General features: G+C 35.7%; 1 protein-coding gene across 3 annotated transcripts in view; it reads left to right on the forward strand.

Moving 5' to 3' along the window:
- Nucleotides 1-20,322, forward strand: part of LRBA (LPS responsive beige-like anchor protein) — a 421,265-nt gene that overhangs the window by 299,122 nt on the left and 101,821 nt on the right. For all 3 annotated transcript variants that reach the window (XM_086464075.1, XM_086464077.1, XM_086464076.1), the window contains exons 44-45: nucleotides 7,414-7,554; nucleotides 8,753-8,872. In XM_086464075.1, the coding sequence (XP_086320201.1) occupies nucleotides 7,414-7,554; nucleotides 8,753-8,872 (261 nt within the window). The remainder of the gene's footprint in view (nucleotides 1-7,413; nucleotides 7,555-8,752; nucleotides 8,873-20,322) is intronic.

The raw sequence follows: 20,322 nt of genomic DNA on the forward strand, positions 1-20,322 counted from the left end.
AGTATGCAACACATACAGCTCTCTTCAGTTTGCCTTCCCAGTAGTGTTAAGGTGTAGTAATACCTCAAATACACAGTGTGTGACACATTCAGTTGTGCTGAATGATTGATTAAACCTTATGTAAAACTGTATGTGTGCTTGATTAGTTTGCAGGTTCGCAGTTCAGCAGTGCACTGTTTTGGAACCTGCTACAGATTGTTCTGATAACATTGGAAACTATTGTTAGTAATATGAACATATTGGAGATTTTTCCTTTAAATTCAAATGCTTCCAAGATTATAGGTGACCTGAAGTCTATCCTGTCAGTAATATATTGCTAAAACATTACTAATACTGCTAAACATAGTTTTTCTTCTTTTTTTATGCTTAAGATTAGTTTATGATCCATTTTTGAGCTATGGACTTTGGGAGTCTTCTGTTTTATGTTTTGCAGCATTAAATATTATTTATATTGACGTGTTCAGACATTCTAGTTGTTAGACCACCTTTAGATCAGCTTTTCGTGACTGTTCTTGTTGTCTCAAAGGAATGTGTGAGCTCTTAAAAAATCTTAATAATAAACCATATGTACAAATACTTTTAATTTGCATGCACACAACTATTGTCTGCTTTTATTTCAGTCCTTTATTGAATTCTCAGTTTCCCTAGAATAGAAAACTGAGCTTTTGAAAATTTTTTATAATGTAACGTGATCTGATAAATTTCATGATGTGATTTCTGGTAAATAGGGTCTTTTCAAAGAAAGCTTGTAAGGACTGACAACTATTTAAAAAAGCATGTTTACATAAAAAAGCTCAGTGGTTTTAGTATGTATAGATTATTTTAAATTTATTTTAGAAAACATTGAGATAAGAGGATTACAGAATTTCATCCTGTATGCAGTGCATCAAGCAATGCCCAGGGATCATGCATTTGATAAAAATGCTGATCACAGTCAGCTGGTTCTACTTGTCACTTTGTTAAAGGAGCTACTGGGAAATAGTTGTCTGCACCCTAAGCTGTGCATGCAGGTATTGTATTAAAATTTATCTGTGTTTCTTCACTAGTGTAGATAAAAAGGTATATAAAGAAATCATTTCCATGTAAAAGCCACTGATGGACTGATGGTCTAGTTGTCTTGTCTTTTTTTTTTTTTAAAAAAAAACTTATTTATGTTTGTTCTGCATTGCTTCTTGAAGCAATGAATCTAGCAACTTAATTATATGAGAAGACATCATTTTCTTTGCTTTGTAACTAGGGTAATTATGGCTTTTTAAATTTGTTTCTTTTGTTTAGTCTCTGTGGACCATATGAAGTTTTACTTCCTTGCAACTCCTACCTGTACTTGAAAATTATTTTAGTTTTAGATTGACATAAAAAGAACAGGAAGTAGTCTTGAAAATTTGTAAGGAGAAGGTAAACAAATGGTACATTAATGTAAAACAAATTCTGAAGTATCACAATTATTTGAAATACATATATTCAGAATAATAGATTAGAAATATAACTACAAGCATAATGACCTGCCAGTTCTAAAGGGGAAGAAGCTGCAACATTAACAAATATCCAGAGGATGTCTACTCAACAAATTCACCAGAGATGTTGACTTTAGTGCTTGGAACAGAAGCAGCAGAGCTATATGAATTTTTCTGATTTCATATCTTGTTGACAAAATTGGTAGAGTATGCTCACTAATATTCATAATTATTGCACAGTTTCAACATTGTGTATACAAAAAGTGTTTGACCGTGGGATTCCTTATTTCACTAAGAAACCCCATGAAATTCAAGTAACTGCTTGTGTTGAAGTTCTCAAAAACTGAGTATTCTAAGTGACTAAAATATAATTTACAATTAATAGCAAAAAATAGTGAATCAATTTAGAATTGGAGCAGAAATTATTGTGTATCATCTAAATACTCACTGGGGAAGAATACACAAATTCCGTCAAGTTCTGTCCCTTTGGCTTCAGATAAATTTTGACATCCGAATTCACTGTTCGCTCCTCCTAGCCTAGTCTTTGATGTAGGTTTTGGGCATCTGCTATGAAACCAGTACTATTGGGAATGAATTGGTAAGGATTGTATTTCTCCTTTGTAGATTGTTTCCATTTTTTCAATCTTTCATGAAGCAGCTCAAGAAATGAGGGAGGCTCTGATCGATGAGGGCAGTTCAAACAGTTCAGCAGATGATTGTTTGTTGTTTTCTTTGGGATACAGTTCTTTAATGAATTTGGGTTAGATATGGATTAAAGGTAAGACTCCCTCTAAAGAAGGTAGGGGAGTTACAGGACTTAAATTTTAAGAAAGCATTACTCAGTTGTTTGAGAGGAAGAATGTGAGCTCTAGCAGTGAGTGTGATTAGGTTCAGAGGGGGGTATAGCATTTTGTGGCTGTTCTCAAACACGAAAATGACAGATGAAAGAATAGTGATCTACATTATATGAGTTTATTCCCAGATATTTCCCAGTTGACCTAAGTTAATGAAGTTTGGGTATAATTAAACCCTTGAATCTCATCTTTATATCTCTGTCTGGGAAAAAGAAGTTTTCCTCAGATGATCAGGAAGTCTCGCTAGTACTGGCCAGTTCTGGGAGATAATTATGTGTTGGTAATACATAAAGTAACTAAACAAATAATCCTCTAAAAATGCAGTTGTGGTTAGATTGCAGCAGGGTATACAGCACTTGGCACATTTATGACAGCGAGAACACTAACGCTGGAACACTGAACACATTTCAGATATCTGTATATTAGAATACATTGATAAGTGAACAGGCTGCAGAGGCATCTTAAGGCTGGAAGAAATGCCTTAAAATGAAAGACCCAAAGAGCTACATTTCTTTCGTTTGTCAAAAAGTCTAATTATGGTCTATAAGTATACAGAAAATACTGGGTAAGGAGAAACTGTGATATGTCAGAGAGAAAGTATAGTAAGATTTCTTTGGTTACACACCAGTAAATTCATAGATGGACTGAAGTACATATTTTTTAGAATGAGGATCACAATTATCAATAGAAAAAGCTTCCAAGAAAAATAGCAGATTTTCCATGTGCTCAAGAGTCAGATGCTTTTCTGGAAAGCAGGTTGGCCAAATACAGTTCATGCTATAATCAAGTATAAACAGTTTGAGCTCAAAATCATGTAATGGAAAGGCATTTAATGGCTTGTCATACAAACACAAAGTTAGATGAGATGACCTAATGGTCTCCCTGGTCCTTTAAGTCAAATGAATATATGAAAAAGATCAGTAATGAAAACCAGATAGTCATCTTGAAAATAACATGTATGAAGAACAAACATCATACTTGGCAAGGATGCTACAAAACATAATTCAGTGATACAGACAATTATATTCACAGGAATCCGGATACCTGGTTGGATGAGGGTAAGAAAACAGTATAAGAAATCACAAGGAAAAACATTTTTCTTTTTTTTTCCCTCCATTTTTTTCTTTTTTGTCTTTTTTTAAAATTTTATTTTCTTTCCTTTTAAAAAAAAAAATTTCATGGTGAAGAAGTTTTGAAATAAAATTTCAAAGAATAGTATTTTCTTTAATTTTTAAATCTTTCTGTTTGCACTGGTCAGCATGGACTTCATTTCTGGAAGTGCCTACTTCTCAGAACTCATGGACACTTGCACAGATATCTTGATTTCCAGTAGTAATTGTTAAGATTGCCATCTTCACCAAAACAAGTAACAATTGACAGTGAAGACGAAACTATAGTGTCTTGACTACTTACTGTTTGCAGTAATTAAATGAAATTTACTGCCATAGTACTCTTGCTTGTCATGGATTTTGAATATTAATGATTAATATTCCCAGTATTACAATGGTTAGGAGAAAGTAAAAGTAGCAATGTTGGTTTAGTAACAGAAGCCTGTGTAAAAGCCAATAACAAAAGGCAGCATGGGTAAGAACAGGATATGTCTGTTTATTTGGAGTAACGCTATTTAAAAAATGAAAACACATTAGATAGGAATAAAAACCACCTCTTTTTGTTCTTAAATGTGTAACTATAAATAAACTTACTGTAATTCTTTCTTTATAAGGACTTCGGTCTGCTTGTGATAGGTGATTAGCAGTTTTCCAAAATTGATGTATTCTTGAACCTGAGAAATAGAATCCAGGAGAGATTCTGCCCCAGGCAGAGGAGCAGTGAACGTTCTGCTTTCTTCTGTTGGGTGCAACAGGGCCTTTTCTGAAAATGGAGGCCAGGTGGGCCACTGTTCCAATGTCTGGCACAGAGCAAGTTTAAGAACCAACAAATATAACTGTACACCATAGTGTCTGGGTGTATCTAACAGCAGTAGATGGCAAGAGTCAGTGTGTTTTCTTAATTATTTTTCAACAAAACATTTTTCCTTGTTGTGTGTCAAAGAAAGCCTTGGAACAGGTTGCCCAGAGACGTAGTGGAAGCCCCATCCCTGGAGACATTCAAGGTTAAGCTTGATGGGGCTCTGAGCAACCTGACCTAGTTAGAGATGTCCCTGCTTATTGTAGGGGGGTTGGACTAGATGACCTTTAGAGGTCCCTTCCAACCCAATACATTCTGTGATTCTATGATTCTGTAAGCTTGGTCCAATATATTCAGTTCTTGGTCAAAATACAAGGTTTATTTCTTTTGAGGTATTCCTAGATTTGAGAGCACTTGAAAAATTAAATCAAATGAGTTTGGCTTTTTTTATAATAATAGCTTGTAACTTTCACATTTGTAGCACATGTAGTTATAACAACCTCTTTGAGTCAAAACCCAGGTGATTGTGCCTTTGGAAAAGAGAAAACAAAAACTTCCTTACCCCAGTTTTTCTTCCAGTTTTGACCCTTTTTTGAATGAATTGTGACTTGAAAACCATATGCGTTATTCGTTTTTCAACACAGTTTGATAATTTAGCAGCCATAAGTGATTTCTTTTTCGTCTTGACTGCTGTAATCTCATCCATTGTTTTGGCTTATGGGAATTTTTCTCTCTCTTCTTTTTTCCCTTCATCTAAATAAGTATTTTTAATTGGTGAACTAATATCTAGTTTTCCTCTTTGAAGTATTGCAAAGAAAATATATTCTGGAATTTCTGGATATGAAAGCTTTTCAGCTTGTTCTTCCGTAATGGTCTGTAGCCATAGGGAAATCATGTTGAGTAGTGTAAATTTGTGGTCTCACAGCTACATCCAGCATAGCTTAGTTTGGAGTTACTCCTTTTTCCTTGGCGATTGCCCACAGGGGAGGGAATTCACTATGTAATCGTGATTCCCTGTTAATTTTGAAATATGAAATAATTACAAAATGTCAATTAATTTGTTTTTGACTAAATTAAAAGTCAGAGCATATTTGAATATTCCTTGTATGTGCTTTATTCTGTATCTGAAGCTTAGTTAACTGTTCACAGTGCAGTGTAATACACTAGAATCACCTCATCCTTTGAAGCAGTTGTCAGAAAAATATGGGCCTGCCTGGTAGAATGTATTAGCCCAATACATTGTCTCCGTTTTATTATGAAGCTGCTGGGGAAGCTGTGATATACAGCACTGTCATTACAGATCTATTGTTAGAAGGGTTCTACCATCTTCTGTGCACTGCCATTAATTTATAGCAGTAAACAATATGTAGCTCTCCAACTGCAGCAAAGCAGAATCTTTTAATGAGGTGGATGTTATTACCACAATAAATCAGTGCATTCGTGTAATGTATAATTCAATGTGTGTATTCCCACTGTAACTTCTCTGAGTAAGCTGATAGTGTATCATTGTCAGTGCACAGCTCCACAGTTCTTTTTTTTTTTCCCTAAGCTTTCTTTCATTTGGGGACTTTTTTTATTTGCTTGCAAATAAATGTGACATGTCTTGATAGTTGTCCTGTTGCAGGCTTCAGAAACCAACTGTAACAATAACAGCCAAAATCAATACTGTGGATTCTGGCTATATGGATCTCTGCATGATACTATTTTTTCTTTTGAAAGAGAATGAAATCAATTCTAATTTGGTTTAGCTTTATATTCAAGGAATGTAATTCTATAACTATCGATTTGGGCTATACTCATTTGGAGAGTAATAAAAATAGGGGCAGATAAAGAGAATACATAAAATGTTGCAGAACCATATAGCACAACACTGTTTCTATTTTTAATTTATATAATTTGTCTAGCAATGACGACCTCCTTTTTTCCCTCAAGCATAGCTGAGTCTTTAGGGAAAATCAGTGCAGATGGAGATTCCAAAAAGCTTCTTTCAGCAAAGAGACTTCTTGGAGTCAGTTTCATCCTTCCCTGGCATAAATTTGCTAAATCAGATAAAAATCCTTTTATACAGGAACCACTTCTTTTAAAGGGTTATACTTTGAATTAGTGAACTGCAAGAATAGTAATTAACCTAAGATGTTTTCTTTATCCTACTGCAATGTGAAAGCAGCTCTAAGTAAAATATGAAAGATCAGATCTTGGATCATTCGTAGATCTAATCCATCCTAGAAGAGAAATACTTTGAAGCGTGTGTGCCAAATTTCACATGAGCTGCAAAGAAGCAGTTATTTGAATAATAATCATCTGAATAGCAGACATAATTTTTCATTTCAGCTATGCTTGAATTAATGACTAGGTTACTGATATTTTTGTACAAGGACTTGTCTTTTAAAGTTGATCCTTACCTTGTAGTATTTTTAAGTATATTTATTCTTGCAGAACAGAAAGAAGAAAATATTTTTGTGTGTTTATTCTTCAGTTGTACTTGAATGCATTCATTGTCTGTACAGATGGGCATCATTTACATTAATAACATATAAACAGTGTGCTCAATGTGTATACAAAATTGTATTGCATATATGTTCTGCATGTATATACAAAAGATATTTTAGACCTCTTGCAGCATTTTACATGTGGAATGGCTGAATTCACTTCTGGGTTTCTCAGTGATTTATGTGATGTATACTGATTTTTCCGAATCCTTTATGTAAAAGTCTGCTGAAGAAATACGCAGCTATAGAAACCAAAATATTACATTTCTTATATTTAAATAAATCCCTGGGTGTTTATGTCCTAGGTAAGCGCTGAACAAAGAATTACACTACTGGTGAAAGTGTGGTAGACCATTTTGGTCATACATATGTTATTTGTTTCTTTTATATCAATGCTTTTATATAGAAATTCTGATCTTTTATTTGTCTATTTCAAAGTTTCATGTTTTATCCATTAAGTAAAACTTGTCTTGGGGCGGTAAATAGAAAACATAGAAACAAGAACAGTAATATCAAAATTCCAAGTGGTTTGAAATACGCAGATCTGTGCTTACAGAATCCAACACTTGCATTTGCAAAACACCAAACCCAGTCTTCTCCATGCATGCTGATAATTCTGGTTACCAAAAAGAGCAAGAGGAGTATGATGTGATAATAGGTCATGTTATCATTATTTACTTAATGTATTTCTTTTTACAAATCTTGTAGCCTATTGGAGCTTTGAACCCAAAGAGAGCAGCGTTCTTTGCTGAGAGATATGAATCATGGGAAGATGATCAGGTTCCAAAATTTCACTATGGCACACATTATTCAACTGCAAGTTTTGCACTCACGTGGTTATTAAGAATTGTAAGTATATCTTTTAAAAGTGCTTTTCCTTTACATGATAATGAAAGCAACACATAGCTAGGAATGAATAAACTGAAACTCAGTAGCATGGGAAAGTGCTGAAATTTTCTGGTAATTGTAATCCTTAGCATGGGATAAATGTATTCCAAATTTTTAGCAGAAGGTTTTAATTTTTATGGTACAGCCTTTTCAAATCAGTAAAGCTTTTTCTCCTTAAAAATTGCTTTCTAGTGTACATTCTTATAGTACTTTAAACATGGTTAACTTTCCTTCCTTGCATATTTTCTGACTGGACCATGTACTGAACATTTATGGTCTTACTGAATGTATTTGATTTTCACCTCCTGATGAGTGTAAATGAATTGGTTTCTGATGACCATGAAATTCTATGATGTAAATAATTAATTTTTAAAAATCTGCTGCAATTTACATGGAATTAACTTTTGAGATGCTACATATTGATAATATATTGGTTAAACAATGCATTTTTCTATAAAATTGAAAGGCGATTTATCTCCTAGAAAGTAATTTCTTTGGGAAAGCATTAGCAGCACATCATTAGTTAAAGCTTGTTAGAACGTACAAGCATACATAAATCCTTGAAGTAATTTATAGTGCTTAGCTAATTTCAAGCAATTATCCACTAATATGTGCTTAAGTGTTCTTTAACTAAGAGGAGGCTTTTAAAGCTTTCAAACCTTTTTCTTTTCTAAATCATAAATTATGTATTAAACAATAACAATCATAAAGCTATCAGTATTGAATACTTTCCTTTATATTAATAGATTACCTTGAATAAAATAAAGTGCATGTGTTCTTTTTTGGTTACATGCTAGTTAAAAAATTATCTAAGGTAAAAATATTTAGCTTTTTCATGTTTTTGAGAGTGATTTGTGTCAAACTGACTATAGCTTCTCCTCCAGCTGTAAATATTTTCTTTTGGTTTTATTTGCTTTTTTTATCTGAATATATATGCATGGAGTAGGAATAAAAAGCATTTATTGAACAAATAAGCATCAGTTTGTATTTCTCATTTTTGGATAATAGAATTAACCCTTTGCAATTAATCATGTGTCTCCCAGAAGAATAGCATCATTAGTAACCAAACCCCAAAAGAATAATAAATCCTCTTTTTTTCCCCTGAAATTCCTAAAGACATACATTGCTGGTTTTAATTAATCTCTTTGTATTTATTTAGGAACCCTTTACAACACTTTTCCTAAATCTACAAGGTGGGAAGTTTGATCATGCAGATAGAACTTTTTCATCTATTTCAAGAGCGTGGCGCAATAGTCAGCGTGATACTTCTGATATCAAGGTAAAAACTTTCCTGAAAGGTATTAATGTGTTTTATACTGCATCTGCCTTTATCATAGCTGTGATGATAGGATCACAGGTTATGAAAAAGGGAAGGAAGAAGATTGGGAGCTATCCTACCATGTGGGAAATGATGCAAGGGAGTTGACGCACCGTGTTACTTCTGTTAGAACATTTCTGTGAATTCTTTTGTAAAACTTTAGCAAACATTTTTATCCCTGAGACTGAAAGAAGGAAAAATCGGCCCATGTGCTACAGATACATGTTTCACTGTCTTTTTGTTCCTCTGCACGAGTTTTAAGCCATTGAAAAGTCAGGAGAAACTGGTGTAGGCTTTTAACCGCTAAATTTCCTAAGTAATCTGTTCATGCTTCTGACCTGCACAGATAACAATGTTGCAGTTGATACTCAAATTACTTTCTGTAATTTTGGCTCTAGGTGTCCAGCCTAATTTTTGGGCCATTTCTATAGTGGCCTGTTTCCTTGTTTGACTGTGACGAACAGGAGGAGAGGCTGTACTAATTTAGGTGCAGAAGAGGCAAAAACTAGTCTTGTGATGAGGAATAAGCAGGCAGGGAATAAAGAGCTGAGAGGGAGATCTGCAAGCAGTCTTCAGAAAGACTGTGGTGGGTATAGAAACAAAGGGCTGCAGAAAGCCAGTGTCTGAGAATACTAAGATGAAACAGAATTTAGCACGATATTGAACCTATCCTTAGAGGGGCACTGGGCCTGGGAACTGGTGAGTGAACAAGAGTTAGGTGAGAATAGAAGATAAATTAATCTGGTAATTAGTTGTTGTATAGAAAGAGACCTAGAATTAAGTGGGTCAAGAAGCTAAGGCAGGAGCACATAGAAGTTCCAAGGGCAGAGGTTTAGGTAGGTAGCCATTGAAGGAAGGAATGAGGTAAGCAAATAGTATCTGGGATCTGAGGAATATTTTGAACTGGGGAGGAGAACAAAGGATACAAGGATGCTGGCAATGGTGGGAAAGCTTTGTTGACCTCAAATCCAAGGAGGAGTAATGTCAGCATTGTGTTTTTAGTGGAAGGAAGGATGGAAAAGTAGTGTGAAAAAAATCAGAGGTTAACTCAAGAATGTCATACAACTAGCAAGAGACATAAGTAACATGAAATCATTCTATTAACTGTATTCATAATGAGGAGACAATGAAGGAAAGGGTTGATGCGCAGAATAATGGAATGAAAAAATTGTCAACTGATAGTGCTAAAAAAGTATTTTTTTCTTGCATATGTGAGTCCCCAACAAAAGAATCAATGGCAATCAGTGACTAGTGGAATTAATACCACTTATAAAAAGATACAATGTCTGTCAAATTGGGAAAGAACAGTTTAGAAAAAAGAAACACATTAGATGATTTCAAATTGACTGGTCATTATGAGCTTCATTCTCTTGTACCTACAAGACTGAAAGGCAAAATTTCAGAGTGTGGGTTTTTTTTTTGTGAAAAATGGAGGAGGAGAAAGGTAGCAGTGGTGGACAAATGAAGTATTTAGTTTTTCAAAAGGAAGAAAAAGAGAGACAAGAAATTATAAGGTGAGATTAACTACAATTCAAAGAAAAATACTTATGCAAATAGTCAGACTATGTTTAAATACCAAGGAAGGTACCAAGGAGACAAGCTAATGAAACACATATTTATCAAGAAGAGATTAAATCAAAGCAATCACAGTTTCTGATAAGTAACAGCCCTCATAAATAGAGAAGAAGCAGATGATGATCTTAGTTTTTGACATTGTTTTATGAGTGAGCTGGGAAAACTTAGTCTGAAAGGATCCGCTGTATTTGGAGGATAGTTACCAGTGGTTCATTATTAAAAGTGAAAGATGTATTGAGTGGAATTCTTCTCGATAATAAGTTAGGCCTCTGTTTCCATTGGTATTGGATTGGTAGGTACTGGAAGTGTAGTGGAATTGGAAGCACTTCTTGCAGAAGGGAAAAATTATTTGAGAAAAGTATTAGAAGTTTATTAGGGAAGAGTGATTATCATGCAGATTCTCATTCAATTAGGTACAAATATAACACAAGGAACAATCTGCTGTGCAAAAAAAAAAAAAAGAGGTAGGGTTGTAGTACATCACCAGTGCATGTTAATTAACAATATTGTGGTATAACAAAAGGTGAGTAATGTTTTGTAGAAGTCACATCAACAGGACATAGTGTAACTTACAAAATGTATGAAATAAATCTTCAGCTCTGCCCAGTTTTGTAAGGTCTTAGCTTATAATAATATAAAGAGTATTATATCCATTGTCATGGCCTAGTTGGAGAGAATCCACACTGGAACAATGATAACAATGCAAGGTCTTGAAAATAAAATGCAATGAAAGATTGAGTAGCTATGCTTGTGTGAAGAGAAGATCGAGGAGGAACTTAAGAGTCTTCTATTACATAGGGAAATAGCCCCCATAATCTGAGGGGAAATAGTTAGCGACCTGCTATACCACTTAGACACACACAAGTCTATGGGGCCAGATGGGATCTACCCAAGGGTACTGAGTGAGCTGGTGGAAGTGCTCACCAAACCAGAGAGGTCCCAGTTGCCTGAAAGTTAGCAAGTGTGATGCCCATCTACAAGAAGGGCCAGAAGGAGGATGTGGAGAACTACAGGCCTGTCAGTCTGACCTTGGTGCTGGGGATGGTTATGGAGCAGATCATCTTGAGTGCCATAATGTGGCATGTACAGGACAGCCAAGTGATTAGGTCCAGTCAGCATGGGTTTATGAAAGGCAGGTCCTGCTCGACTAACCTGATCTCCTATGACAAGGTGACCTGCGGAGAGGATGTGAATGTTGTCTACCTAGACTTTAGTAAAGCCTTTGACACCATTTCCTGGAGAAACTGGCTGCTCATGACTTGGACAGGTGTATTCTTTGCTGGGTAAAAAACTGGCTGGATGGCTGGGCCCAAAGAGTGATGGTGAATGGAGTTCAATGCAGTTGGCAGCTGGTCATTCAATATTGGGGCCAGTTCTGTTTAATATCTCTATCAATGATCTGGATGAGGGGGTTGAGTACACCCTCAGTAAGTTTGCAGATGACACTAAATTGGGTGGGAGTGTTGATCTGCTTGAGGGTAGGAAGGCTCTTCCGTGGGATCTGGACAGGCTGGATTGATGGGCTGAGGCCAATGCTATGAGGTTCAGCAAGGCCAAGTGCTGGGTCCTGCACTTGGGTCACAACAACCCCGTGCAGCGCTACAGGCTGGGGGATGAGTGGCTGGAAAGCTGCCCGGCAGAAAAGGACCTGGGGGTGTTGGTTGACAGGTGGCTGAACATGAGCCAGCAGTGTGCCCAGGTGGCCAAGAAGGCAAACAGCACCCTGGCTTGTATCAGCAATAGCATGGCCCGCAGGAGCAGGGAGGTGATCGTACCCTTGTACTCAGCACGGGTGAGGCTGCACCTCGAGTGCTGTGTGCAGTTTTGGGACCCTCACTACAAGAAAGACATTGAGGTGCTGGAGCGTGTCCAGAGAAGGGCAAGGAAGCTGGTGAGGGGTCTGGAGAACAGGTCTTATGTGGAGCATCTGAGGGAACTGGGGTTGTTTAGTCTGGAGGAGACTGAGGGGAGACCTTATCACTCTCTTCAGCTACCTGAAAGGAGGTTGTAGTGAGGTGGGGGGTCAGTCTCTTCTCCCAAGTAACAAGCGATGGACAAGGGGAAATGACCTCAAATTGTGCCAGGGGAGGTTTAGGTTGGACATCAGGAAAAATTTTTTTCCTGGAAGGGTTATCAGACGTTGGAACAGGCTGCCCAGGGAAGTGGTGGAGTCACCATCCCTGGAGGTGTTTAAAAGACATGTAGATGTGGCACTTAAGGACATGGTTTAATGGTGGACTTGGCAGTTAGGTTTATAATTTGACTTGATGATCTTAAAGGTCTTTTCCAACCAAAACGATTCTATGATTCTATAAATATGAACAATTGAAGCAGTAACTTCCATGGGATACAATCCATGGTTGGCTAGAGTATTTTCTTTATCCATCTTGCATGCGCATGTGTGTATTCAGGAAGGAAGGAGGAGGAAGGCAGGGAAGGAGATAAACGAGCACAGATCCCTCTAGTTTTGATCCCTGCCAGGGGAAATTAAGAGTTCCTATGTTTATTCTTCCTGTAGAGTTCCTTTACCACCTACTTTACAGCTAACAAATATTATGAAACGCACCACCCATAATTTTTTGACTTATTCCCTGTAATCGCGGAGTATCGTTCCCTGTAATTATTTTATGATAGTACTTTCTCATAGTCTGTCCTGAAAGGACTGAGTGCATATTATTTGTTATCACCTTTGTGTACAATATTGTAGTCAGGGAAATGCCATTTTCTGATTCAAGTTGACTTCTGAAATGATTTCCTTATAATTCTGGAGTTGACAGCTGCTTTCTGCATCACTGGAGTCAAAGGGATGGTATCTATAAAATTAAAGGAAAGGAAAGAAAGCATCTGTCAATTACTGTCATCGATGGAGTTCTTAACATTTCTAAATTTTACATTAATAAAGAAATTGTGTATAGAAAAGCTGCGTAGTTTGTATCCACCTCCTTTTCAACAGATTGAAAAAACCAGAAGTTACTTTTTAACCATCTTGTACAATAAGGTACTAGAAATACTGCATGTTAGCAAAACAAACTTTTTTAAAAATAGATAGCTTTATGTTCGTTCTATTGTTTCCAGAACTTGGAAGATGCTGCTTACTAGCAAGAACTAGTGTGATTTACGTGAAGTTTTCAAATTGCAAACACTAATACATTAGTGATTATTCAAAGGTTATTCAAGAGTCTTTGACATCGAATTTATTCTTTTCTGATAGCAACATGTTTTCGGAGTGTCTTAGTTTGGTCCAATATTCTGTCCAAAACACTATGTGATTTTTCTCTTAGCTCCATTTGTGTCACGTGTGTTCCTCTTAGCTCGATGTGTGAGCACAGCTCATGCCTGTCTTTGAAGACTATGCAGTTGCATGCAAAATTATGATTTTATCTCATGTAATTTTTAAGAAAATTAAGCACTTGAGGGAGGCTTTACTTTTGTCAGAAAATGTTTAATAAATTTATTTTCTTGGATTCTCATTTAAGAGACATTGTCATGTGTTACTATGTGGTTAAACCTATATCTTCTGTATGCCTATTATAATCCAGCGCTAACTGAATGCAACTAGTTTATTGGAAAAGATGTTTTGTTTTGAGAAAAATTTTCTTTGTTACATTTACATGGAAATTATGCAGTGCTGAGATGAAAAATAATAAGATCAAGCAAATAATAAGAGCATTTAAGTAAAAAATGGCTTTCTAAAGCGTCTTCATGCAGAGATCTCCACATTATGTTCTAACCTTTCACCTCCATAGGAAACAGTTTTCTATATTTAACAAAATTATGACATGCTTCCTGAATGTTTTATTTGCAGCAAGACAGTCAGTTTGGCTGAATGATGGAACTCTTAAATGCACTAAAATAATTAGGAATTTCCCTTTTTTATGTCATAGGTAGGCTACATCTTACTGTTCTGTTTAGTATTTTTTAGCAGATTCCTTAACTAAATTCTTCTGTCTTTCTGCTTCCCTTTCCAATGTTTCAGGTAGGGTTGATGTATTGCGTTTTGGGCTGAATATTAAATATTTTTGAAGTTGAAAAGATCTGTTTGTCTTAAGGTACTATTATTTTCACTGTGATCTGTTTTAGGTTGAGGAATATGTAATTAAGAAGAATATCTTACTATATGTTTTAATTATTTATATATTTACAGATGTTCATTCGGCTGTGGATGAGTATTCTGACAAAAGTAATTGGCTAAGTTCAAACTTCATTTGAAATATTAATCCTTTTTTTTTGTTCTGACTTTGAATTTTTCTCGTGTACATGTTCTGAAGCAGCTGACTCCTTCAAAGGTGAATGCAATTCTAGGTGTGATGCAGAGGCTGCCACTTAAGTGCAAAAAACACTTGGCCCTTTTGAAGACAACGTAGAGCCTGTTTGTGTTCAACGGTAGATTCACCCTGGGAGTAGCCTTACAAACAAGAAAATTATTTTAGCTATAAAAGATGTCTTCATAAGTGAGATGTGGGGAGCAAAAATGACTTCAGGGGGAGTCACTAGTTAGTTAAGGACTTGAGATAGATTGGATGACTTGAGGGAGAAATCTCTTGAAAATGTACATGTAGATGGACATGGAAATGACTTTGCTGTAGTATCTGACTGTCTATACCATTCAATCCATGATGAACACAGGGTAAAATTTCTCAAGAAGTTGAAAGAGTTTTAAGCTTTACCTTGCATTTCTGATGGACTGAGAACATAGTCGTGGTCAGCTACTGTGGCTGATTAAATAATATTAAGGGTTTTTGACCACAAGCTCTCTGGATTCCTGTTGATACTTCTACAACTGATGAAAACCTAGCAGTTCAGTGCATTGATTTATAAAAATACAAGGGATTTGGGAAGCCACTTTTAAGACCTTGAAAGTGGCAGGCCAAAGTAATGGTATGGTGTCTTGATGAATGGGAAGTAGGGGTCACAAAGGGAAAAGAAGGGTTTATTCTGATTCCAGCTGAAAAAATTGTGAATTTTTATAACCATTGAGCTGATTACAGGAAACAATTTCTCCTTGCTTCTCATGTGAAGAGAATGAAAGTAGTTTTTGATGCTTGCTGTCCTAAGATTATTGTTAATCTTAGTTGGAGGCATCATATAATACAAGGAGGACTAACATGAGCTAGCTTTGGAAGCAACTCTTGTTGGCTGGATCACTTCAACAGAGAAAGCTAAAGCATGTGTGTGCTCACAACCAGTCTTTGTCAATATCCTGTGAAAGCCTTGGATCAATGATCAAAGCAGGAAACTCACGCCATACACTATTATAACCTTTGGTTGAACTTTTCGAATTTTGATTTCAAGAGGTGATATGTTGCATAAAATCTAATTTCCTAGTTCTCCCCTATCCATTTATTTAAGCAATGCAAATTAAAAAGCCTTTGCTACTGTCTCACTACCACTCTGGCATTGTTATTTGCTAATTAGCTCAGCACTATTGCCTTTAAATGATTAACCATGTGTTTTTAAGTTAAATCTTAAATGTATTTCAGTTCTATGAGAGTACCACTTCGTACCTTCAAAGTACTAGGCAGGCATGACCATTAACTCATTTAGTTACTTAATTTACATTATTAGTGCAAACAATCCTGGTTAGTTTTGTTAATACTGTATAAAAGAACAAAAATGGATAGTCTGGCAGTGTTTAATAGAAAAATAGTTTGGTTTGGGGCTTGGTCTAAGTTCCAGAATACAGAAGTTAGGTCTCCTTTTGTGCTGCCGTTGTTCTTTGAATGAGTAGATTTTCACGTACTTGTTTAGAAGCAGTTCTTATTTTTGGTTTGGTAGTTATTTCTGATTTGATAGCTATCCTTTTGCAATAAATTTATTTATCATTATATTTACAACAGCATAATTGTTACCCGGGTTGCTCTTTGTATTTTCTCTTTGTCAAGTGTAGTACTTCACTGATTGTTTAGGTTTTTTTAATACCATATATACAGTATTTCAAGATCATTTGGATTTCTCATGCTGTCTTTCAAATAGCTATGTTGCCTTCTTAATGTCATCTGGAATTTTATTACTGCACCTTCTGTGCCAGGTCATTAATGAGATTATTGTCTGGTATTAGGAGCAGGGCAGACCCCATTACCATGTCCTCCCAGTTTGACAGTCAGCTATTGATAAGTGGTCTTGGAATATGGATTTCTGTAACCTAATCTTATTTTCATTTCTCTACTTTGCTTATAAAAATGTCATGAGAGACTGAGACAGTCTCAGAGGTCTTTCTCAAAAGTGAAGCAACACCTTACCTTGTTTTCTTTCAGCATCACTGTTGCAGTTACCTATTGAAAAGAAAATTAGATTGGCTTAGTGTGATTGATTTTTTTACCACTTTTAACCAAGTTATGGTCACTCAGATAGAGTTATGTACTGTTCTTCATTCTTTTTCCTCGACTGCTTTGTGTGTGTTCCTTTTTCATGTGCTTATGGGTTGGGTTTTTTTTGGTGCATTTGATTAGTTTTATTCAAATGGAGATGCTAGAAGACCATAAGCTTACAGAAAACATTAGTAAGCTCTAATTACACTGTTCCAGATTGTTCCATCATAAAATGAGCACTAATTCGTGAAAGTCAATCTTGTGATATGACACACATCAGACATGGCTGTTGTAAGGCTGGTGTGATGGTATAAAATATCTGAATTCGTGTCTTATACAGGTGTGTTTGGCAAGTTATGATCCTTTATCTTGTCCTAAGGTTCTCATAGTATAGAACAGCTTAATTTTTAGGTAGAGAAATGCAGGTTTGGCAAGTTAACTATATTATAAAACTCCTGAGCATCACATCATTTTGGACAATTTATCTTTAGGTGAAACTTGGTGTTTAAAGTCTCTTTCAATTATAACAGTATTAAACAACGTCTGCTATAATATGTAGATTGTCTTGGGCTTCTAGGAGTGTACTAGTATTATAAACTGGGTATCTGGTGTATATAAACACTAGTGAGATTGGGGGGGAATGGGTTTGGCCAAGATTCTTCAGGAGTGCCCTTGGAGGGGACAGCTTGGGAAGCAGGAGAATGCTAAAAAGTCATCATGATTTCATTATGAATAGGATAGCAAGATTAAGAACTAAATTATAACTTAAGTGATAATCATGGGTCTAAAATGTGGTCTCCAACTGTAGACTGTAATAAACAAAGAGCTCTGAAAGCAGCCTTCTGTCTTCTCAATTTTCATCCATTTTCTAATTCTTTGCCTCTAAGTCATCTCTATGCTAATGACTAAAGTTGATCCTGGACACAAATGTTTTTGATACAGTCAGCCGATGGCAACTGACAGTGCCAGCTTGAACTAGAGTTAGCCTGTGCTAAACCAAGGATTCTGCTGGCTGTAGGACATTCACAAAATCAGTGTGAAGCTATCATAGTGCTGTTATGTACTGTTCTTCAGGTTTTGTAAATTATTCTTAAAAGGAATAAAGAAAACATTGTCTACAAGTATGCAATATTTAACAAGATTTGTTGAGGTTTTGTGCCATGACTTTATAATTAGACGGTGGCATTAAAATATAACTAATGCATCTGATTAACATTATTGAAGTGTTTAAAATTAAAGGAATAATTGCAGTAAAGCAAAAGCAAAATTAAATAATTTAATTTCATCAATCTCATTGGATAGCTGCTCAGATAATAATATAATGTGCCCATGTACCTCAGTCCTTTACTTTTCTTCCTTGCCAGTAGATATTTTGAGTGAAATAACAACTTTAAAAGCTTACAAAACTAAAAGCCATCCAGGCTAAAGTTTTCATCTGTGAGCTCTTAAAGGCCTATGCAAAACATTCCTTAAAAAAAAAAAAAAAAAATCAATTGACTTCTGATAAAGAAATGATACAGAAACTCAGTCATAATATGTCCTGTAATCGCATGTTTTTTTCACATTTTTTTACTGAAAGAAGCACATCCAGGGAAACTTTTGAGTATCCACAGGAATTACTGGGTCCTCTTTCTATTAGTGTTAAACCTGCTCCTGTCTGTGGATCCTGATGTATTTTATCCAAAGCACAAGCTCTGTGCAGAAAATTGTTGTTATGGTAGACAAGCTAGATCTGTAACCAAGTATAAATAGAATCTGTCACAAAATTAAAATAGTGGAAGTGTTGCCTGCAGTCATAGATACTGTTTAGTTTCTGTGACTGTTGTGTGGATTACTAAGTCATTATTTGGTCCCACGTCTTCGCTGTGGATTTTTCTATTCAGTGTGAATTTTTTCTTTCAAGCATGAGATTTTCTAGACTTCAAGAAGACTTGAGAATCTGGACTCCATCATTGAACTTTATGGGCAATAAACATTAAGGTGGGCATTGGGAAAATTATTTTTACTTAATAATACATCAGGTTTTGTATGTTTGGAAAAGGTTATTAATAGTTGTAATGTTCTATAAAGGAAAAAAAAAATCCTTCTCTGCAAGTATTAGAACAGATGTTGCTTTGTCTCCTATGGATTTGCTTCTTGCAATTGATTGACTCATTTGTCAAAAAAGCTGTAAGCCTCAAATTAAGGATTTCTCAGTGATGGGACATTTGTTATGGTGCCCTGTCTGTGTAGCTTCTGTGTAGACTAATAAAATGTGAACTTACGCTACACTTACTGGGCCTCTCAAGAAACACGCATATAACAGCTCTACTTGCTTGCTTATTGTTTTTTAAACTTGTAGGAATTAGTTATCTTTATAACCTGCTGTAAGTTTGGCTAAAATTGACGAAGAAACTTAAAATGTTTTTGGAGGAAATGGAAGTTTCTGTAGATAGGCCAATGAGCACATGCAAGCTACAGGATTGAATACGACTGACTGAAAGTCATGTTAAGCAATGTGTTTAAACTTCTAGTACTAGAGGCAAGAAACCCTGGAGTTCCAAGCTGCTAGAACATTCAGAAACTGGAGGATGACAAATTTAATGACTTTCTTTAAGATATGTATTAAAAAAGTTGAAGCTCTGCAGAATGGCTACACATGCTTATTGAAACAGGCTGCCTAACATAAGCGTGCCTAAGATGCCGTGTAACTTGATAAGTTTTTCTCCATATGCTTTGCATTGTTTTATAATTCTCCATCTAATAGATGGGAGTTTCAAAAGTTACAAGGAATAAAGTTGCTGCCGAACTGGCAACATTACCTTTGTGTACAAGAAATTTCATGTCATATTAGTAGCAAGGTCAAACACGTCCAATGACAAGCAAAATTCAGAAGCAGGTAGATAGTAATTCAGATTTTTAACCATAAACTGTAGTCTGGTGTAGCAAAACTTTAAAAATATTTAGGATGCAGATCTTTGGTTTTCAGGAAAGAATTTTTTTTCTGTAAAATTGTACCAAGATCCATAACAGGAAAATACTTGATTAAAAAAAAAGAATAATTTTAAGTTCAGTCAGATCTGTGTATGGTAATCTGTGGGAATTGCAATAGTTAAAAATAGAGAAATCTGGGTGTATCAGAAAAATCAGAAAGTTCCATCTAATATCTGTGGTCTACTTCTTTTATACCCAGCCACAATTGTATTGAAAATGAAACAAATACTTCTAATATCTGCTCCAAACTTTTTGTGTAGCTGTTGAAATAATAAACTTCAAGTAAATTATGGACGAATTTGCTTGAAGTCCAGAGGAGAATGACCAGAGGTCTAGAAAATGAGACCAGTGATATAAAGTTAAAGGTTTTATGTTGTTTACTTTGGAGTTGTTTCCAAGTAAAGTGCTTTGGCAGTGGCAGTTGTAATGCTTTTACCCTGCTGTGGATTTTGGCTGGCAGGCACAGTGCACTTCATTTCATGGAATCATAGAACAGCCCAGGCTGAAGGGACATTGAAAGGTCATCTGGTCCAACTTTTTGTGGGAAAGGGAGCC

The sequence above is a fragment of the Leptosomus discolor genome, chromosome 4, assembly GCF_034619465.1.
Source record: "Leptosomus discolor isolate bLepDis1 chromosome 4, bLepDis1.hap2, whole genome shotgun sequence".
NCBI lineage: Eukaryota > Metazoa > Chordata > Aves > Leptosomiformes > Leptosomidae > Leptosomus > Leptosomus discolor.